General features: G+C 37.2%; 2 protein-coding genes across 2 annotated transcripts in view; both read left to right on the top strand.

Moving 5' to 3' along the window:
* Nucleotides 1–15,590, top strand: part of cyst (rho guanine nucleotide exchange factor 18 cysts) — a 218,426-nt gene extending 202,836 nt beyond the window's left edge. The window contains 10 exon segments of the mRNA XM_067275154.1: nt 1,063–1,136; nt 3,629–3,664; nt 7,871–7,946; nt 8,028–8,198; nt 8,282–8,400; nt 8,726–8,791; nt 8,945–9,082; nt 9,156–9,190; nt 9,589–9,817; nt 14,116–15,590. Coding sequence (XP_067131255.1) covers nt 1,063–1,136; nt 3,629–3,664; nt 7,871–7,946; nt 8,028–8,198; nt 8,282–8,400; nt 8,726–8,791; nt 8,945–9,082; nt 9,156–9,190; nt 9,589–9,817; nt 14,116–14,778 — 1,607 coding nt within the window. The 3' untranslated portion in view covers nt 14,779–15,590.
* Nucleotides 15,591–16,289: 699 nt separating this feature from the next.
* The window catches only part of LOC136979210 (A disintegrin and metalloproteinase with thrombospondin motifs 7-like), a 79,094-nt gene continuing 76,170 nt past the window's right edge, over nt 16,290–19,213 (top strand). The window contains exons 1-2 of the mRNA XM_067275152.1: nt 16,290–16,453; nt 16,592–16,917. Of these exons, the coding sequence (XP_067131253.1) occupies nt 16,333–16,453; nt 16,592–16,917 (447 nt within the window). The 5' untranslated portion in view covers nt 16,290–16,332. The remainder of the gene's footprint in view (nt 16,454–16,591; nt 16,918–19,213) is intronic.

Raw genomic sequence — 19,213 nt, 5'->3', positions numbered from 1 at the left:
TAAATACGGCCCTGGTGGGACAGATGTCAAAGTCGATGTGTTTTAACACAAAGGGCACAAATATGTATAGAACAATCTCGCTTGTTTGTTTCGATACCACATAATGATGTCCCACTAACAATAATTGTCACCTTCTGTAAAATTTCTCGATAAATGGCTACAAGCAACATGTATCAATATATCGAACAGTAATATATGATTAATTTTACATCACTAGTTACGAGCGACCCAGATAAAGTAGCCATTTTGTAAAAATGCAGCGCCTTCATGAAAAACGCAAATATTAATATATCCCACGTTGAAATTTTTCTCCGTTGCGTGTCGCTTCGCGTTGAATTTTCGTCGATGTTAAGCCTAACGAAAATTTTTATTATAATAATCGTGGCTATTGTATCGTTAAAAATTATTTCTTCATTTTGTACAAACAAAATAAATATATCGAAAAATATAAAAACAAAAAAACTATACTTTAGAAGTTAATCTAGTATCAAAAACGTTCGATTCGGCACGACACAGTTCGACTGGAACACTTTTGGATAAATCAACGCTCTACCATATTACCACTTGCTCACGGACGTCCTGGTTTTGTGGGCTGTAGTTTTCGGAAGACTTCTTTGCCGACCGAATAATATCCCCAGGAATCTGACTTGCGAGGTCTTCGGATCTGGATTTCCCAGATTTTGGGGGGTTGGGGATGTGTGGTGTTTTTTGTAGAAGAAACTGCAATATCGTATGTAAAACTTTACTTAAACCTTTTTCATTGCGCAGTAACTTTTCCAACACCCAGTACTTTAATATGTTCATTAAATAAACATTGCTGGGCAGTTTTTGAAAAAGTTCAGAGGTTGCATGTTGGAATTTTTTTACATTTTCTAAAAATTATTAGTTGATAATTTGAATGAAGTCAGAAAATTACTTCCATAAACAACATATTTTCTACATTTCATGATTAGGAATAAAAATTTTGTGTCAGTCAGAGGTTTGTCTTTATTATTGTAGATATATAATTATAATGAAAATATTATAATTAGAATTACTTATTTCAATTTTGTAATATTTCAGGACTATTACATGACAAAGATATAGAAATTGCTGTTGTATGTGAAAAGAAAATGAAAATATTAGTTGATATCCTGGTAAGTTTAATTGTAATTTAAAAGATTTTGCTTAAGGAATTAATCAATGTTTATTTGAACAATAAAATTCATTAATAACTAGAATAAACTAATAAATAAAATGTCTAGGATGACAGTAATGTATAAAAATTATTCACAAAATTGGAAGAAACGGTAAAATGTCTTCATATCTCATCCTCTTCGACACCCGAGGGACAGAACGGTGTATACTGCAGAGTCGACCTTTTATTCGAGGCTACTCGTCCACTTTCACATGCAAACATGTTTAAAATTTCAGGGTGACGACACAGTTATAAAAACATATTAATTAATGAATTCCAATTTTGCGAATATTTTTTATATATTATCATCATCATTACGACAATTTTATTTATTAATTAATATATTTTTATAATTGTGTCGTCGTCTTGGAACTTTTAATATTTTGCGTATCGAGGCAGACGAATAGTCTCAATTAAAATGTTTTCCCTATTGTGTTCCCGAGATGTTGAAAACAACAAACTACAAAGGCATTTTATTGTTTCTTGAAATTTTGTGAAGATTTTTATAGAATAAACTATTAAAATGTCGTCAAGAATCGTATTAAATAAGAACACATACACATTTTATATAGAAACTTATAGTATTATATTTTGAATATAATATTATAATATAATTTTTTTAACTCGAGGAGAGTGAACTTTGCTGTGCATAGTACATAATAAAGCAATATAAAAAGTCTGTAATAATTTTTTTTAATATTGTTAAAATAAAAAAAATTAAAGAATATTTTTGTATTTGAATATTTATAATTGTTGTAGAGAGAAACAGACTATAAATAAAAATATGAAAAGATAGATTTATTTATTAATTTGATGTAGTAAAATAATTTAAATGAAGTCAAAGGTACTTTCATATCAGTTCTTTGTATTTGTTATGGAACATCATGTATAGACAAAATCAAACTAGTTCATATCTCCAAAATTGATAGTTCTAGGGAACCTGTGAAGCTTTTACAGGAAAATAAATATTGGACATGGTTGAGATTGAAGAAATATTTAAGTCAATTATACAAAAGCAAAGTGGATCATTTTTAATAATGAATACACAAAATAGTTTCTTCGATGTCGGTCAATTTATTTTGTACAAAGTGATAAAATTCATTACATTATTAAGTTATCTCTTAGCCGAATCACTTCTGCAATACATTTAGTCGTAGAAACGGTTAGTTGCAGAATTTGCTCCGAGGAAGTTTGGTCTCATTCTTTCATAAGATGTTGCAAAGCTGAAGCAGGAGTATTAGTTTTTGCTTATTGCTTCTTCACTTTAGATACCTCTAGAAGTTTTCAATTGGATTAAGATGTGGTCTGCGTTGAGACTAATGTAAGAGGTTGGTCTTTTTTCCAAAACCAAGCCGTGGTTATTTTCACCTATGTGGCTTCACGTGGTCTTGTTGGAAAGTGAATTTCTTCTTTTTGAATAATTTAACTGGATTAGGAACGATTTTGTTCCAATATTTTGATGTAGTCTTTTGCAGTGATGATTTTGGTGTAGAAAATTTAGGTGGCCAATTCCCTTTGCAGAAAAACAACCACACACACCAACGGAGCCTATTTACACGGCATGTGAGCGGCAGCACGGGTGGTCGTCTTCGGTCCACGTTCGTACCAATTTTTTTCTAATAATGCCGTATTCTAGGCAGAAGCGGGATTTGTCTGATTGTGATATGTTTTTCCCAGTCTTTCCCTGATCACTTTTGTACACTTCTAGTCTCTTTCAATGTTTGTCATTTATTATGGTTTTTCTTAGCACAATGGAAGACAAATATTGTCATATCTGTGATTTAATATATTTTTCTTTTGTGCATTTCTTGTTCATAACAAGCTGATTCTTCTGGATATGTCTGCAATTTCTGTCATCTAAGATCCTTTTTCTATCACATCTTTGTTTCTGTGAAACTGTAGAACTGCAATTATATGGTACTTAATTATATTTTGGACTGAACATTTACTCAGCTGCAATTCTTGAATTATCTTAGCATAATTTTTTTTTACACTTGTGTTTTTCCACAAGTACTTCTTGCAGTCTGCACTCACAGATCTACTCCTAGTAATTTCTATGGTTTTGTTAATTTGTTTGGCTTCTATACCTCTTCAGCCACCTCCAACCTTCATGACTTGCTTTCATTTATATAATTCTGAAAGTTTCCACAGTTCCTCATTATAATGTGAAATAATTTGCATGCTACCAAACAGATATTTTTCGTATTTGTTACGGTTAGTGCCGTTTCTTGCTTTCTTTATTATGGGCTTACATATTTCGTGTCCCGAATGCTGCCCAATTCTGTTTTTTCGGTCACAATTTCGTAGTCATGCCGAAATGATAAGTTTTAGCAGATACTGGTACTAATTATTTTAATTTTGTCTTTGTACATAAAATTAGCTAATATGATTATTTTATATCATAATCGCAATTAATTTGAATTGTTACATTTATTCTTTTGTTTTTTATAGGAACTTTCTGGGATTGAAGCAGAATCATATGAAAATGTAATTATGTTCACTTATTTTATTTAACATAATTTACAATATTAAATTTTATTACCATTTTTTCTTTTTATGCAAGTATGCGTGTAAAATTATTTTATAAGAAATATAATTGACTGAAGTAATTTATAGTTTTCAAAAATAATTAATTTTAAAAAAAGTAAAATTCAAGGACCCAGGAGAATATTATTACATCTTTTATTTATGTTAAGTACCTGTTTTTTGGATCCTTTCCAATCTAAATGAAAGGAGTTTTTTATTAAAATAAAATTGAACAAGTTTTTACAATTTACAAACGTAATTAATGTTTAACATACATAATAGATAATATAAAACTGTATAAAACTTCCTATCTTAAAAATTCACTCGGTAAAAGTTTAATTTTTTGAATATCGAGACATTTATTTCCACGTGTACTTAGAATATATATCAAAGCCTGATTTCTATATATATATTTAAGTATATATATAGAAATCGGACTCGAATGTAATAACTAGAGAGTCGAGAACTGCTAGATTTATTTGGATTATTTTTAGGCTAGAGTTTAATTAATTTAGCATGAAAGTTTAATCTAAAGATAGATAGTGTTGCCATGGTGTAAATAATTTAATAATCAGAAATAATTTAATTAATTAATAATTTGTAAACATTTACGGCAGACAAACTGCGGTCGGTGGGGTCGCACGCAGACTTCTTTCGCCTTTTGGCATAGTTTGCTTTGTTGTCGTTAGCATTCGTAATAAAATTGTTGCTGCTAAAAAACTAGGTTGTGAAATAATTAGTTGATTTCTGTTGTGAAATTGCCTGCATTTTCAATGTAATTTTTTATATAAAATTTATTTCTTTTTTATTTAAGAAACTTTTTAAAAACAAGCTTTATCCTGTTTTATTCAATTTTGGTTTTCTACTAAATGATTGTTCAAAAACAGCTAATCTTCCATCTGATCTATTTTAAAGAATATAGTATTAATTACTATCTGCATGATTTTGCTTCTACATCATAGACAACTGTATTGTTTTAAAGAATATTGAAAATAATTGATGATGAGCTAATTTGTAGAAGCAACATCAAATATTGTTCTGCATTTCTTTACTTTTACAAATTGACCTTTCTTCTTTAAGTAATTATTGATGCTCTGTTTTAATTTTCATTAGTTTATTGAGATCTATTTTCTGTCTTTTTGAATAAAAGATCTTTTATAATATTTGATTAAGTTCAATTTTTCTAATAGTGTATACTTGAAATTATGTTGTCATTAATTTGAATGTATAAAATTTTACTACTGTACTTTGTTTTGTTTCTTATATGGCTCGAGACAAGATTTGAATTAGTCGATAGGAAAGAGTCGATTCGAATACGGTACGTTATCGTTTATGCTATCTATTTTCCGAGTCAAACGTTGCTTCTAGACATTTATATATAATTTAGAAATATTATGCAATTATGTGGATTATGTTCTCATTATGTAATGTTTCTAAATTTTATATACATCTAGAAATAACAGTTGACTCGGAGCCAGATAGCTTAATAGGTAACACATCTGTTCGGTTTACAAAAATTAAAAGTTTTAGTTTTACTCGAGTTTATCATTTCTTCAAGATATTGTTGAAATGTTAATTAATAAAATTAATTCTAATTATTAAAATATTTACAAAATAGAAATTCCACTTTGGAATGTACTGGAATTATCTGTACACTAAATTTCATTTTAAAGTAATTAAACTCTAACCTAAAACTAATCTGAAAAAATACAGTATTTGATTAACAGAAAGTTACAAATAAATCTTATTTTTCATATTAAAATGTCTGTGTTTTTTCATAGAAACTAGTGTATGAAGTATTAACATAATTTAATATAAAGTTACTCTCAAGCGCTAATAAAATTAAATAAACCTTTTATCATAGTTTAAATAAATAGGCCTTTTAATAGAATAATAATAACCAATGCCCTGTAACATTGTATTATCTAGCCATATGATGAGTAAGTTAGCTAAGTAACGTAGATGTAGGATTGGGTAAGAGCCGTGCATAAATTATGTAATGACGGGAGTGGGTATGCAGGTAATCATAAAAATGGGAACAAGAGCAGGGGGTGTTTACAAAGATGTTACATAATGCTGGGGTATTTAAATTGACTTGTGTTGTTAGTTAAATATGTAGGATTAGGCTTAGATAACAGAATAATTCATTTTTGTTTCTGAAGTGTTGTGTAATGAATTGTACTGTTTATGTCATCTCTTTGTACAGTACATTATATGTGTAATTAATAAAATAATATGTTCGGTACTGTGTGCTGTTTATTATTCCTTAGTACAATTAAGGGGGTTGTTTAAGTACTTATGTTACCTAATTTTGGGGTTGGACACGTACGACAATATTATAGAACAATACAGTAGTGAGATGTAGTTGAAAAGTATAAAAGTAGCATTAGGTAATTTATGGACGATTCAAAGGCATACACTTTACATAAAAAATTCCTTGTTTGTGGCTGTGTCTAGGGACATCCCGATACTTTCAATACCGCATCGATACTTTCCTTCGATACCGAGCACGTTTGTACTCGATACTTTATTTTAGGCATTGAATCTGGTATCGTTACATTTTTCACGGACAGGTAAGATTCAAAACCAGATTTTGCAGCCAAATCAGGAATAGAAATGGAATTTCATACTATTTTTGATTAAGTTAAATGTATATAAAAAATATTAAGGACAAAAAATGAATAAATGTTTCATGTCAGATTTCATTTCCAGAATCTATCTGTGCTATCCCAGTTCCAATTACTATTTATAAATAAATATTTAGTTAAACATTATGCAATACTTTTGTTTGTTAACCAACCTGGACCATTGGTGGAGATTAAAACTGAACTACAATTTGTATATACTTATACATGACATTTGTAAAATTTTAACACAATAAAGAACTTTTGATACCTTTTTACCAACGATTCCTTATTCACCCCTATCCCATATATAGTAGTACCCACAGAGCCCATTAACACGACTATAGATCTGGGGCTTCTTTTGTGTACATAAGACATAAGATTTATTTTGATTGTACCTTATTTAATTTTGAATTTGAATTTTTGTATTCCATGGATGGAATTTTAATTTCAAATGTATTCCAAGCCTGAAGATGGCCTGTGAATCAGGCTGAAAACGTTTGTTTGTTGCAAATAAATATATTTTTTCTCGGCAAGAGTAAGGTGTTAAGTACGTATATCTATAATGATTTGCTGAGTGCTTTATAATATCATAAGACATCTTACGAATGTAAACTAAAGTACTGACTGATGCATTGACTTCTGACCAGATAGCCGGGATTCGATTCCCTGTAGCAAGCAACAAAATACAAATTGCCGTTCCGAGGCCCACTCGGCCTTCATTGTGATAAGTACGGTACACCTACCCTCTTTTTATGTAGTCCATTTTACACGATTTTGAAATAATAGTCAACAAAAGAAAAATAATCCTCTTTTTTACATGGGGAAAAATTTATTAGAAAACTTTTAAATTCAACTTTTTGTTAAAATTGTTGAAATCAATAATTAATTTTTTTTTTCTTTCTAAGCACAGTACAGTGTGCTTGGAAAGGAAAAAAATTGTATATCAGAGAATACTGTGTGTCAATTTTATGTTTTCTATGCTACCTTGTATTTATTATATTTACATACAAATAATGCTAATGATAAATGATGTTAGAATAAATAAAAGCTTGTGTTTCTTTTGTAAATTTCATATTTTTTTGTTCCATTAAAGTTTTGGATCCTATCGAGCATTTTTCTGTGGGATGCACGTACTGTACATTTTATGAAATTTTTTTTTTACATGACGTTCTTTGAAATGCATCCATCACATAAGAAAAATAAACGTAACTTCTCGGTAGTAAAAACGACACGAAGGCAAAGTGACAGAGTGAACGGAGGCAGCCGGCAAGATTTTCGGTTTCGATACCCGATGCCAATACCGGCCATTATCGATACTTTAAGACCGATACCGATACTTTAAAACTATTTGTGATAATCAATACTTTTGTGGTATCGGGACATCCCTAGCCATTTCCCTTAATTAAATTGTAATTTTATAGATTATTTACTGTATATATTTTGCTATTTTCTTTCCTCCTATAATTGAGATTTTGCTATAAATTTAGAGATGAATAATTTATAGAAATTACAAATTTAAAATAGTAATCTTACATTTTAGGTAAAATATACTCATTTAGTAGAATCCGAAGAAGGAACTAATCCTAAAGAATTAATGTTGGCTGCTTTAAGTAATGGTAAGTATTACACGATTTACTACGTTTCATAAAATATCGAGTCAAAATATATAATTTTGTTTTGCACAATTGTTTTCGTAGCCTCTCGTCTGGCAAGTTCTCTCTATGCTTCCGGCACTAATTTGAGTAGAAGTGTCAGTAGTGCAGGAGAACATCAGAGCGAAACTTTCATATCACCGCAGTTACCGAAACGAGCGGAAACGTTCGGCGGCTTCGACAATCCCAACAAAGAACAAAACAACAATAATAAAGGTCGGTCGACTTTGCTTTCCGCGGCCGTTGGCAAATATAAACGACTATATACATATTTATGAATTATATACTTCGTTTTTAAGGATTAGGAGTGAAAAAAAAAATACAGCTTCTTAAGGATCAAGTCGGAATGAACATTTCTTCCATATCTCTGTCTGCTAAATCAGAAATAGAAACCGAATTGGAAGTTCCAGATAATAAGGTATTTTATTTATCATTTTGTAAATGCAGAAAGACTAAATTAACTGAAAAACAATTAAAATGTGCTTTTTTTCTTTTTCGTGTGAAAAGTTTCATAAATACCTTTTATATTAACTTTTTTCATGCAAATATTAAGAAAAATTTTTTAATGTTTATGCAATTACTGTTTTCACTTTTATAAACTATAGTTATAATGAACAGATATTAGATAATTGTATCTCTGTAACAACAATGCGAAATTAAAATCTCTCACATATACGGGAAAGATTTCTATTATATTTAAATCAAGTAAAATTAACGAATGTCGTTATCAATTTCTTTTAAAGGGAACCGAGGTGCAAAGCACACCAACAATTATTACTGCTATTCCAAAATCAAGAACAGAAAGTCCAGTAAGAAACTTTTAGCTATACAATGAAAATAATTATTTACAATTTATTATTATGATATAGTGTATATTCTGTTATATATAAATTTCTGTTTTCTGTCTTCAGTTTTTATAAAATAAAATATGGCGTTTACTCAAAACAAGATTGTCTTTGCAGGAAAATCAGAGTCCACCTCAAGGATCGGTTGCCAGCAAAGAATTTTTAAGACTGACAACTACACCACTCTTAGTGACTCAAGGAAAAGAACAGTTAGAAGAAATTGTTGAATTATCTCATAATGTTAATACATTAATAGTAAGAATTTAATTATATTTCTAAGTATTTATTCCTTTGCATTGTAATATATTTGAATTTTTAAAATTTTCAGTGTCTCTTAAGTCAACACTTCTCAATTGTCGAAAGGTAATTTTTTTTATCAAAACTTTATGTAAATTAATTTTTTCTAATGTTATTAACAGTATAAATAATTATTCAGCTTTTTATATTAGTAATTATATCGGTACGTCCCAACGGGAGTACGGAACCGCGGCTAAGTGCGAAACCGTAATTTTCAGAAAATGGGATTTGGAAATCGGAACAATCTTTAATTCTTTGATAAAAATGACCAGCCTTTCTTTCTGAATTCTAAGTTTTATTGTATTTACTGGAAATATTTATTTTAATTCGTTTCGTTCATTTAAAATAAATTTGCATAATTTATCGTGGTAGAAATTAATTTATATTACTCGGTAATGACGATATAAAGATTTATAAAACCAATAGCAAAAATCGTGTTTGATATTTATATTTTTAATCGATAGTATGCGAGTTCAGTTAAAAGAAGCTAACGAAAAAATTGCAAAATTAATGGAAGAAAAAGCTCCCCGAGAAAAACGCGAAAGAAGGTCGTTCTACCGGCCGGAACACCAGTTGGAGGAACTGAGGAACCTGCAAGAGAAATTAACTCAGGAACGATTACAGTGGCAAAAACAAAGGATAGAAGAAGAAGCGGAATTAAACAAATCAAAAGCAGAATTAGAAAGACTTCAGGTAAATTTTTCAAATACCTATTAGAGTAATTATCAAATAGTAGATTGTCAGAAGAAAATTTCAAAAACGTTTATAAGTCATAAGAATATGATAAAAATTGTAATTAAGTACAAATACATTTACTTATACATCCTTGTAGTTTACAGAAAGCTAAGATACATAAAATTTTCTAATACAGCTTTAAATATAGCATTTTAAAGATGACTAAAATTAACAGTATTTGCCTAGTTAGAAAAATCAAGCATTTAATAGCATTGTTTCTAAAAATCATCTATAAATGACAATAACAGCAAAAGTTACTCCTAAAGAACATATGAGAAACTCCTACCAAAGCTATCACATCCGATTGTCTCAATGGTCAAAGTCTCCAACTAATCTTTGGAAAAAAATTAATCCTGTAAATTTGCTATTCTTTCCAGTTGGCAGTAACTAGAATTCTTTATTTCATTGTTTATATATATATATATTTTAATCATCATATTACTTTAAGACATATCTGCAGGATTTAATTAATAATAAATGTGAAAAATGTATTAATATGGTCTATTTTCAACCAGCAAATTGGAATGGACAAAATTGAAATTTAAGCACAGGTTGGACAAGGGGCTTATTCGAAAGACCGGTGGACACTTCCGGTAGGCTTTGGAAATCGATGTTTGTAACTCGATGGGAGCGTAGCAGAGGTCACAATCGCTCGTACCCACTACATACATATCCAAAATGTCAGATTGTCAAAGGTGTGCATATATCTCTTTTATCGTCTTTTCTGGTGGAAAACTAATCATCACTGGTCAAAACCAACTTTAGGAAAACAGTGAGAGTCTGCTAGAAATTTGTGAACTACAAAATATTATCGAGGTTCGAGTATTCTGTCGAACTTTCACTCTGTTTTCAAATTTAAAGCGCGTTCTATTCAGACAATACACTTCTTGATTAATTTGCACCAAATAAAATTATAATTAACACGTTTGCGTGTCCTATCGATATACGGTACGTTGGGCCCTACGAAAATTTTGTGGAAAACTATTCGCAGTGGTTTTCTTCTAGGTGTGTAGTAGAATATAATTACTGCGTGTAAACTTCCATTCTACGAAACGCCAACGTACTAGACTGAAAACTATTTATGTTACGCCATCTTTCGTTTCATTCTCTCAATGTAAAAATACCTAAATCGAGTTGGACAATTTGGATAAATGTAATAAAGCGCAGTTACACGAATGAATTCCACGAAATACGATAGAAAAGAGTATAAGTTTGGTTTTTTAATGTTGGATAAGGATAATATTATAGAATAATAAAAGAAAAAATCCCCGAAAGTTCTTACTCAAAGCTATAAGGGCTATTTGCAGCCTCCACAAATAAAATGCCCAGGACACTTCACACCCACGCAATATTTGTAATACTGGACGGGATGGGCCTAAACGTTTGCAGGGCTGGGTTCCAAAATTGTGCAGGGCCAAAAATGCATTTATCACAATAAGTAATTTATTATTACAAACTTTAGAAGTAGGATAATTCCTATTGTTGTGTTATAATGTGGTGGAAGAAAAATACATTTGAAATCATTTGCAATTATCATTATTGAATTTTCTTTATAAGTAGTAAAATTGGGACGTAATGGCCTATATTTTCTTGTTCCTATTCATATATGGGCATTTTATTATTTGATCTCGAAAACGTCATTTTTTAATTTTACAGTTATAATAAGATTCGGCTTTAGATATTTAATAACGTTTTTAGATTTGAGCCTAGTTGTAGTTAAAAATAATTATTTTAGTATTCCTCTCCGGTGTTCTTCTCCCTCTCTTCTTTCTTAAAATATATTATTTCCCATTTCAACAAACTGTATCTCCTCCTACTGATGTAATTATAGACTGTGGTAATATTCCTAGCATTCTGGTATTTTTGTAATGTCGTCGGGAATATAAGGGAAAACGATAATACTTTTGTTTGGGGTTACTTAAATATAGTTTAGTTTTGAAGATGCGTGACCGAACACTCCGGTTAGTTGCCGAATCCAACGAGTTTTGATCGTTTGTCCGATTACTTAGCCAACATCGGAACACCCCGCCGCACTTAATTCCTTTGATTCTACAGTTTTTTGTATTTTCTGACATAATTAGTGTTTTTAGGTTATAATTTTACCTAAAAATTTGACACCAATGTAAAAAACCCCGGTTGGGTGGAAAGGAAACAACACCCAACCGGCGGGATTCGAATCCCTCGACGGGATAGCGCTAAAATGCGATTTACTAAATAATACGAGGGCTATTTTTTAAATAAGGTCCGTTTGTGAATGAGAGTGAGAATAATGCGCAATCAAGGCAGTACGCATGGGCTTCTGCTCCGAGCAAGCATGGCGCGCGTTTTGACGCCATTTGTAGCCATATCGTCAGTCTGTGTGCCGAGCTGTAGAAGTTTAAAATGTTTAAGAAAATCGAGTCTCCCGCCGACTGTGAGATGCGATCTGTTATTCGATTCTTGAGTTCAAGAAACCTGGCAGCAGCGGAAATTCACCGTCAGATTTGTGAAGTTTACGGTGATAATGCTACGAGTGACAGTAAAGTTCGAAAATGGGTAAGAATGTTCAAGGATGGGCGAGTTAATGCGCACGATGAGCCACGCCCTGGCCGACCTTTTCTGATTTCTGAAGATTTTGTTCTTGATGTGGATAACAAAATTCGAGAGAACCGACGATTCACGATTTCAACGTTATCAATCGAATTTCCACAGATTTCAAGATCAGTCTTGTATACCATTGTTTCGGAGAAACTGAATTATCGAAAATTGTGTTCTCGGTGGGTTCCAAGATTGCTTTCTGACGATCACAAAACAAAAAGATTGGACAGTGCTTTATCGTATTTGACTCGATACGATCATCCACAAAGTCCAGACCTTGCACCCAGTGATTTTCACTCGTTTCGATACTTAAAGGAGTTCCTTGGTGGTCAACGATTCAACGACGATGAAGAAGTGAAAACTGCAGTCGTGGATTAGGCTTCTTTACGGGCGGCAGATTTCTTTGAAGTCGGAATTCAAAAATTGTTGAGCGGTATGACAAATGTTTAAACAAAAATGGAAATTATGTAGAAAAGTATGTAGAATATGGAAAAAATATATTTTAATGATATTTACAGTATTTTTCTTTTTATTAAAAAACGGACCTTATTTAAAAAATAGCCTTCGTAATAACAACAAATTAATAGTCGACTGCAGAAGAATGTGTGATTTTGTATGATTGTGCGCTCGTGACCGTACAACGGAAGGACAATTGTAAGTACAGGTTGAAAGATGTGTGAGAAAACCGTTGGTAAACAAGTTTTAAAACTTCTAGTGGAAGGAAGAATTAGTAAAGGCCGTATCGAATTATGTCCAAAGTAAATATCCGTTTTTTCTCTCATTTGCATAAACGTCGTTTATTATTCGAGACGTAAATATTTACTAATTATTCTACTTTGTTTATAAATAAAGTAAAGTGCTATTTACTGCACGTTTTAACCAAACCCGGTTTTAAATTCTCCCGAAAGTAAACAATATAATGTTAATACGGACCTGGTAGGCGCCAATTATTCCTTCTTACACGATTGTACGCGAGGGATTTTTCCAGGAATTACGCATAAAACTGACAAAACTCCGGAAAAAACTATAAGATAATAAAATTAGTTCTCGTCGTCGGTCCCCGATAACGGATGGCGGCATTAGCGTCCTATTTCGGGGTGGATATCGCGCGCGTGCGGGAAGATCTTTGGTAGCCGCCAGCTACTCAATTTATATAAATCGCGGTTTATAAGTGGGTTTTAAAGACCTATCCACGTTTTAATCGTCCGTATATTTCCACGCTGTGTATAATTATACGCCCATATTTGAATGCGTATGCAAATTAATAGCAACGAAATTCCGACAGAGTTTCTTTCGGTTTCTAATCGGTGGAAAACTTTCCGGTATTTTCTGTCGAATTTTTTCTAAAATTGAAATTCCTTTTCGCTTATCTTTATGTCGTGGTTTTATATCTCCCGTTTTATTACGCCATTTCGTAGACCTCGTTCCGCTTGAGACGTCGGTACAAATCCGTTTCCGGAAATTCGAAATCCGCCATTTTGTAAAAATTTCCGTTGGTTATGTTTTTCTTGGAATGGAGTAAACGATGGCAAGGATAAAGCTGGAAACGCTAATATTTTACACTTGCGAAAGAACGCGATGCGGTACCCTATAACGCGTAGGCGCGTATTTGTTAAGGTTAGAGAATAAGAATAGCTGGTGTTATTTAGAAAAAAACTTAAATTGGTTGGTCGTTACAGGAGCAGATCAAGTCGGAACAGGCGGATCTCAACCACCAGAGAGACTTGCTGTATCGGAAGCTGGAAGCCCTTCAGAAGGAAGGGATCATCCTCAGCCCCCAACACACGGTGGTCAACTTGGGAGGAGCGGGAAACAAGGAGGAGGCGGCCGCCGTGGATCCGGTGGCCCAGCATCGAAGGTCCGTCTCCTTCGACCTGCAGAGGGTGCAGACACCCGCCGCCAACGGGGAGAACAGGTCCAGACACGACCCCCGCTTCCAGTCGTCCCACAGCGCTTCCAGCCTGCCCGTGGCCGCAAAGAGGGAAGGGGGCCGCGAGCCCGTCCCCCTGCAGCTGCGCAGCGCCACCAACATGCAGAAGAGACAGGTGGGCCAAGTCCGGCAGCAACTTCCGCTCAAGTTGGCCAGCGGTAGTTCGGCGGCCAACGGTCCGGCCCCCACCCCTCCGCCCCTCGCTTCGGGCCCCGAGGGGGCGGGATCGCGAGCTTCCTGTCGGTCGCCCGAAGAGAAAATCGAAGGGCCTCCCGGCAGTCCCAAGGGCTGCGGCCGGAAGTCGGGCGTAGAGGGAGCGGGGGAAGAAGAGAGGGGCTCCGCTCCCTCGCGGGCGGCGCCCGGAGATCGGAACCGACGGGACGGAGACTCCGACCGGGAAATCTTCTGTTGAGGGGAGGAAGACGGGAAGCTTCTTCCGTTAGACAAACGGACGGACGGAGGAACGACGGGAAGGAATGGCCTGCCCGATCCGCTCCGTCCCAATTTCTCTTTCGCTCCGTTCCGTGTACATAGACTGTCCCTGTAAATAACGAAACACGGGCGCGCGTGGCGCGGCCGAGAAGAAGAGAAACCGGCCCCCTTCGCTCCCTTGTAGGGGTAGGGTAGGATTCCGGCCCCCGTCGGCGGGCGGGGACCCGTAACCGGAAGACCCGGCGCGGTCCGACGGAAGGCGGAACGTTCCGGCCCCAAAAAATTGTGATACTTCCGGTTTTTTAGAGGGCCGGCGCCTTAGACGTACGCGCCCCCTTCTAAAATCCCTTTCGTTTCTATCGCACCGCGCACTCTTCGGTTGTTTTTTAAAAGAATACTCCCGTGATTCAATGGTAGCCTCGGAAATGTAATAATAATAATAATAATAATAATAATAATAATTGCATCGTGTCGATAATTCTGTAAAAAAATTTCTAAAAACTAAAAAAATATTCTATGTATATGTATAAATATATATATAATGCGGAAATAATTTTGTGATATTTAAAAGAGGAAAAAGTTTATATATGATATTTTAAGCACCGAATATATAAATATATATATAATGAATATAATGTACGTAATTAAGATCTTATTCCCGAGTTGTAAATGATCCGATGTTTTATATTCGCACGACGTCGACTTCACCAGGTTCTGTACATAAACGAGCGATTGCCATCTAATACCTGTAAATGATGTATTATTTCTGATAATAAATGTTTTACGGTTCGACCTCTCGGCCCTTTTCCTTCTCCCTCGCCCTCTGGCGACGGTTTAACCAAACTCGGACCCGAAGTTTCTAAACCGGCGGATAAAAGTTTCGTGAAAAACCAAGTAAACCGGTAAAGTTGCAGGAGTAAATTCGTGACGTCGTTTATCGAAGTTTGGCCGAACGAGTGAAGTTTACGTCAGTGTCGGTAAATGACGTAATTAATTGCCGATAAATCTGTCGTCGGACGATCGTAAGCCTACCGATAACCACGCGCGGTCCGGGACTAACTGCGCGTGCCGGATGGCTCGGTGGGTGTCGGCGTGGCGGGCGATTCTGGCCTAACCACATCGGTTTTCGGTTTGTTTCCACGGGTGGCTTTTAGGCCACGGAGCCGTTTTCTATTTAATACGCGCCTAAATCCGACTTACGTCGACCGCCACCCATCGTCTTAAATAATGCAACCGGTTGTAAAAATCGATGGTCGAACGCGTTGCGGATCCGTGTCCCGACCCAACGTCGTTCGGAACTCGAGCCACCGTTAAAATAAAGGTTTTCCGAATTCGCACCCGTTTGTTGGCGATTTAACGCGCGGGACGGAGGCGGGTGGATCGTCTTCCGCGGATTTAGGAAGCGAAACGCGCGTGTCTCTGTCCCGTCGAGCGGAAGGCCGGCGGCCGAAACCGGAAGAAGAAAAAACGAGTCCGGGTTCGGCCGCCAGAGGGCCGGAGGTTTAAGAAGAGAAAGCGACGGGACGACTTCAGAATGTCGATCGACGGTCGACGGAGGACTTCTTTTCGCATGGACCGGACGACGGCCACGCTGCTGCTTGCCGCCTGCCTCTGCGCCGCCGTCCGCGGACACCGGACGCCTCCCGGGACTTCCGGTACGTGTCTTTTCCCTCGCGGCCACCCGGATCGGACCCTTCGACCGGGTGGGCGGTCCGACGCCCGGGGCGACTGGGCCCCGGACGCGGCCGGTCCCCGACCCGTCCGGGACCGGTTCTGACGTTCGTCTCTTGCAGATCGACCGGAAGTGGTGGTTCCAGAAAGGATCGACGGAGCCGGGCGATTTGTGGGCCACGGCCTGGCCCGGCACTTCGGGCGCGGAAAGAGATCGGTCGAAGAAGCCGTCCACTATCGTCTGCCCGCCGGCGGAAGGGACCTGCTGCTGACCCTGAGGCCCAACCGAGGCCTGCTGGCTCCCGCCTTCGTGGTAGAGAGGCGCCGGGGCCCCAACTCCACTTTCCACCGGAGCCGGAAACCCTCGGAGGACGGACTTTGCTACTATCGAGGGAACGTTCGCAACGTCACTGGCTCCAGCGTGGCACTGTCCACGTGCGACGGTCTGGTAAGTCTCTATCCTCCTCCTCCTCCTCCTCCTCTTCCCATTCTCCCGTTTACTCCGGAATCGGTGCAAATGCTCCAGCGGAAGCCACGTTTCCACTTCCACTTCCGCTTCCGATCTTTTCGTCCGTGGTTTCTCCCTGCGGGAACGACGGGTCTTCATTCTTTCCGAAAACGGAAATTCTTCTCTTGACACGGACGTGGTGGCGCATAAACGAAGACGGAACCGATAAGAATTCGAATTTGGTAAAAATTTCCGATTTTAAATAACGAAAAACTGTTAAAATTACGATTTTACCCGTGGCTCGACGTAGGCCCGACATTCTTTTTTTTTCGTTCGTGTTTGTTTCGAACCCGGGCCTATAACCACGATAATCTTTGGCTTTCCGCCGTAAGATGGCGGCGATAAGACGGTACGGCCCGGTTACTTTTTTGGCACCATTTTAGTGCCGAGACAGTATCAATCGTACGTCTTCGTTCGGACGAACCGGCGGAAAATAAAGTAACTGGACGAAAACTTGGCCACTTTCCTGTCTTTAGACCGGAGAAATAACCCGACACCCGGCGTAAAGTTAGCGAATTATTCAAACTTTTGGCCGAGATAAACGTGAGAATTCGTACCACGATTTTACTTTCTACTTTAAAAACCGTGCCGTATTTTCTTCGAAAGAAGAGGGATAACACGGTACGCGTGACCGATTTGATCGGTCATCCCGCGGAGTTTTTCCTAAAGCGCGCGTGAAAAATATAATTTAATATTCGATTTATTTTTACCATCTTCCGTCGATTCTTCATTTTCTTTCCCTCGTTACAGCCCGTCGCACCACGCGGAGGAAGTCTCCCGTTTGATGTTTCCTTACCTCACTGGCCGCGGACCCTTTCGAAACTCCCTCATTCTCCCCTGCTTTCTGAATTTTCGCGCTTATTCTCCGGTGGTCGACCGTTACAGCCGGGAAACCAAGTTCGAATTACGGATCCAGGACGGAGGAAACCCGCCCCTATATCGACGTTACCCGACCAAAATTCGCCAAACTCCACGTGGCCGGCCGAGCGCCACGTGGAGTTTTCCCTCCGCCCGCTACCGGCGTCGGGGGATTTTGTTGGTTGGGCCCCCGGCGGGCGCTAACGACTTTTCGTTCCCGATTTGTTCGGATTGTCCTTCTCTTCCGATCATTTATTCCCAGCGTCCGCTCCGACCGTTAACGCCGGAAGGGGGTCCGGTCAATAGCGCTTTATACGTGCGTGTGCACATTCGTAGTATATATAATGGTCTCCGGGCGCCTAGGGATTATTAGGGCTTAAAATAAAGGAACCGATGGAAATTTTACTTAGAAGTTAACAAGAGGTGGGCCAGAAAAATTGTTAGCCGTCGGGGTTAACCATCTTATTCCTTTGCCCGTGCGTGAAAAAATATCCGAATTTTCTACCGTCGACGTCATCCGCACACCTCGGCCGAATTTGAAAAAAATTGGTTTTTTCCATCGAGCTCGTCCCCCAAACTACGCGCGCCGACGCCCTCTCTCGCCCTAAATTTGCCCGTAAATCCTCTTCCGACTACGACCTTTGCCTTCCTACCGAAGTACTTTTTGCGCAGGCGCTAGGGAACCGGAGCGCGTGCTCGTCGACACGGGCCGTGCCGAATTCCACCGCCAAAGACTAATTTTATAAGCGGACCGCTTTCTAACACCGGGAAATTTTCCGGCAGTCGTCTCGAGACAACGCTTTAACCTTGAATTTTATTTCTATAAAAGTAGACGAAAATTTTTATTTATTTTTTCCGTCTTTCTCCTGTCGCGCGGAGGAAACTTCTGGTCGACCCGGCTCTTGCGCATCTTTAGACGAATTTCCTCCGTGGTTTATCTCGTCTCGGGTTACGCGCTTCGTTATCGCCTCCGCCCGACGGTAATAGGAATTCTGTCACGTGATCCGTACCGTAGGAAGTGGCGGTTATTTGTCCGTCCTCTTCGCCAGACGTCGGAAGTGGCGGCGGCTTTCTCTGCCGCCTCGACTGTGACCTAATAAACGCGGTGTATCGATTTTCGTCCGGATTCCAAGCCGGAAACGGAAGTCGGTTTTCTTTGGTCTGTGGCGGAGGTGGCATTTTTAAGTCGCCGCCCGAGGTAGGGGAATTTTCGACACCTATCGTATTCGTTCATTCTTATCGCAATATCGATATATTTCGACGTATAAGCGCCAAGATAGTATCTGAAGTTTTTACGCTCTACCTGTACTTCGAAGGTTGCAGTTTTTCCTCTTTTTACAGAATTGTCTCTATTAACTAACTGCTTTCCCATCGACCT

This window comes from Centruroides vittatus, unplaced genomic scaffold (assembly GCF_030686945.1).
Source record: "Centruroides vittatus isolate TY-2023 unplaced genomic scaffold, ASM3068694v2 contig_596, whole genome shotgun sequence".
NCBI lineage: Eukaryota > Metazoa > Arthropoda > Arachnida > Scorpiones > Buthidae > Centruroides > Centruroides vittatus.
The sequence above is the reverse complement of the archived record's forward strand: the minus strand, read 5'-3'. Positions and strand labels throughout refer to the sequence as shown.